This window comes from Gossypium arboreum, chromosome 2 (assembly GCF_025698485.1).
Source record: "Gossypium arboreum isolate Shixiya-1 chromosome 2, ASM2569848v2, whole genome shotgun sequence".
Classification (NCBI taxonomy): Eukaryota; Viridiplantae; Streptophyta; class Magnoliopsida; order Malvales; family Malvaceae; genus Gossypium; species Gossypium arboreum.
Window position 1 is genome coordinate 100624283 of NC_069071.1, and position 2589 is coordinate 100626871.

Consider the following 2589-nt stretch of genomic DNA (forward strand, 5'->3'; position numbering starts at 1 on the left):
TTCCTCTATCTCCTCCTTTTTGACAAAAATCTAAAGTAGTAGTGGGAGTAGGTGTGCCAACATTAAATACCACGTGGTTTTGGGTTGCATAGATAAAGAAGAAAGTTTTAGATTACTGGAGGAGAGAGAAATATGATTTCAAGGTCAATTTTCTTATCTCAAAAAACTTTTAATTTTATAGAATGATGGAAATTAAAATGTGCATATATATATATATATATATTCCAATTATTTAAATTTTGTTTCATTTTGAATATTGACTTTTACTTTGCTTTTACGTCTTATTGTTTTCATCAAATTATTGGAAATTGTGTTTAATTTTTAAGTTGTGTTTTCATTTTTTGTCCTTGCATGTGTTTTTGTTTCGACTTTGAAGTTTGGATTCTGAAATACATCGGTTTCTTATTACTTTTGTAATATACTTAATTTTTTAAAAATATTGAGAAAATTAATGAGATTTATGGAAATTTTAAAGGTTTAACAAAAATTTCAAAATTTCTGTAAGATTTAATTAGAATATTTAAAAATTTTGAGAGCTTTTAAGTACAATTTTAATAAATTTTAAAAGGATTAATGACAACTTTTTAAATCTTTTAGGGCCAAGGCCCTTCTTGCTCATGTCTAGAAATCTCACCACCCTATGAACTATGAACCATCATCTTTTATATGATTTGCTCCTCAACAAGATTAAATAAAAGATTTTCACATAAGATAATGTTTAAAGTTTAATGCCATTTTCGAGAAGACAAAATGATCAAACACCAACCAGTCTAAATATTTCTAGGCGCTGGGAGATAAAAGAGGGGTTGATTGGATTGCTCTAAATTCTCAGTTGTTGAAGGTAGGAAGTTTTGACCACCACCATCATCAACAATAACGTTATTGGGCTGCAATCCGACATGACTAAAAAAGGCCACCATCATAAATTATGATTTTCTGTTTTTTTATTGGATCTTTCAATGGAATTTGAAAACTTTGATAAGATGACAGGTAAGTTTCCTACTTATTTTGGCCAAAGCTCAAAAGTTGTCATAACAATTATCCTTAGCTCATCTTATTCCCTCTTCACACTACAGTCACAAAGCACAAATTATTTCATATCTAGTTTTCTCAGTAAAAGTTTTTTATTTTTCTAAAAACAATATATTAAGTAATTCTATTCGTATTATCGCCATTTTCGCCAACAATAAGCCATACAATTAGCAGAGCAGATACAATGAGAAGAACATTGATATTGACTTGGATTCTAATCCTCTATCTCTTCAGCATATCAGTGCAGAGCAAGTATCATTCACGAAGCTTGCCATATGATTCCGAGGAGGCCAAAGTCACCAGTCTCCATTTCTTTTTGCACGAGACTGTAAGCAGCAGCAACCCTACGGTGGCCATGATAGCTCAGGCTAACATCACAAACAACGATAACAATTCATCAGTGCCATTTAGCACCGTTTTAGCCCTTGATGATATGTTAAAGATTGGTCCTGAGAGTAACTCAGAGGTCATCGGAAATGCTCAGGGGCTTGGAGTCCTCATAGCGGAAACAAGTACAACAAATCTACTGTGGTACTGGGATTTTGGATTCATCACGGGTAAATTCAACGGCAGCTCTATCAGCATGTTTTCAAGGAATCCGACAACGGCGATTGTACGTGAGCTTTCGGTAGTTGGAGGAAGAGGAAATTTTAGGATGGCGAAAGGGTATGCACAACTTCAGGATTACATTCAAAATGACACCAATATCATTTCTGAGCTTTATGTGACTGTTATTCACTATTAGAGGTGGTAAATGTGCGAGTCTCCACCGGATTGGGTAGGATTCTCTTTAGATTTAGATAATTTCAGTTATGAACAAGATTGGATTTAGATTTTCTAAATTTCAGATTTTCTCGAACCTTTTCAAATTCAATTTTTCTAAAACTCAGAATTTGGGTCGACTTTGATTATACAAGCAATAAGTTTAATTTTTTTTCTAAAGTTCCGAATGGGTTGAATTGTCTTTAGATTCAGATAATTTCATGCATGAATAAGATTGGGTTTGGATTTTCTAAAGCTTGGATTTTTTTGAGCCTTTCAAATTTGGTTTTTTTTAGACTCGAATTTGGATGGATTTTGATTACACGAGCTTAGACAGATTCAAATAAATTTGATATTTTGTACTATATGTATATGAATTATATATAATATTTATAGTTATATTCAAACCGGTTGAGCTTCCAACCGACTAAGCTTCTAACCGATTGAGCTTCTAATAATTTATAAAACAAAAGAAAATAACTACGTAAGCAACGAGTGCTTAGTAAACTCATATAAACTTAAACATAACTTACCACCTCAATAACACAATTCATAGATTATGCATAAACCATTACAATTGTCATGAGCTTAGTATAAGCTTATTCAAGCATCATCAAGCTCACATGTTAATAGGTTCATCAACATCACATATAAGCTCATTTATATCATAAGTAGATTTCATAAGATACATTACATATGCAACAACCTTTTCATAAAGTCATGAACATTTCCATTAACTTACTTACCGTTTCATTCATTTTTTTATTCTTTAAAAAATGGTTGCCTATTTAACAA

The 2589-nt window shown here is 31.8% G+C and overlaps 1 protein-coding gene across 1 annotated transcript; it reads left to right on the forward strand.

Annotated features, from left to right (window-relative positions):
* Positions 1 to 1216: 1216 nt before the first annotated feature.
* LOC108466414 (dirigent protein 4-like) lies at positions 1217 to 1777 on the forward strand. The gene has a single exon (XM_017766736.1). It carries the CDS (start codon positions 1217 to 1219, stop codon positions 1775 to 1777), a length of 561 nt encoding a protein of 186 aa, XP_017622225.1.
* The last annotated feature ends 812 nt before the right edge of the window (positions 1778 to 2589 follow it).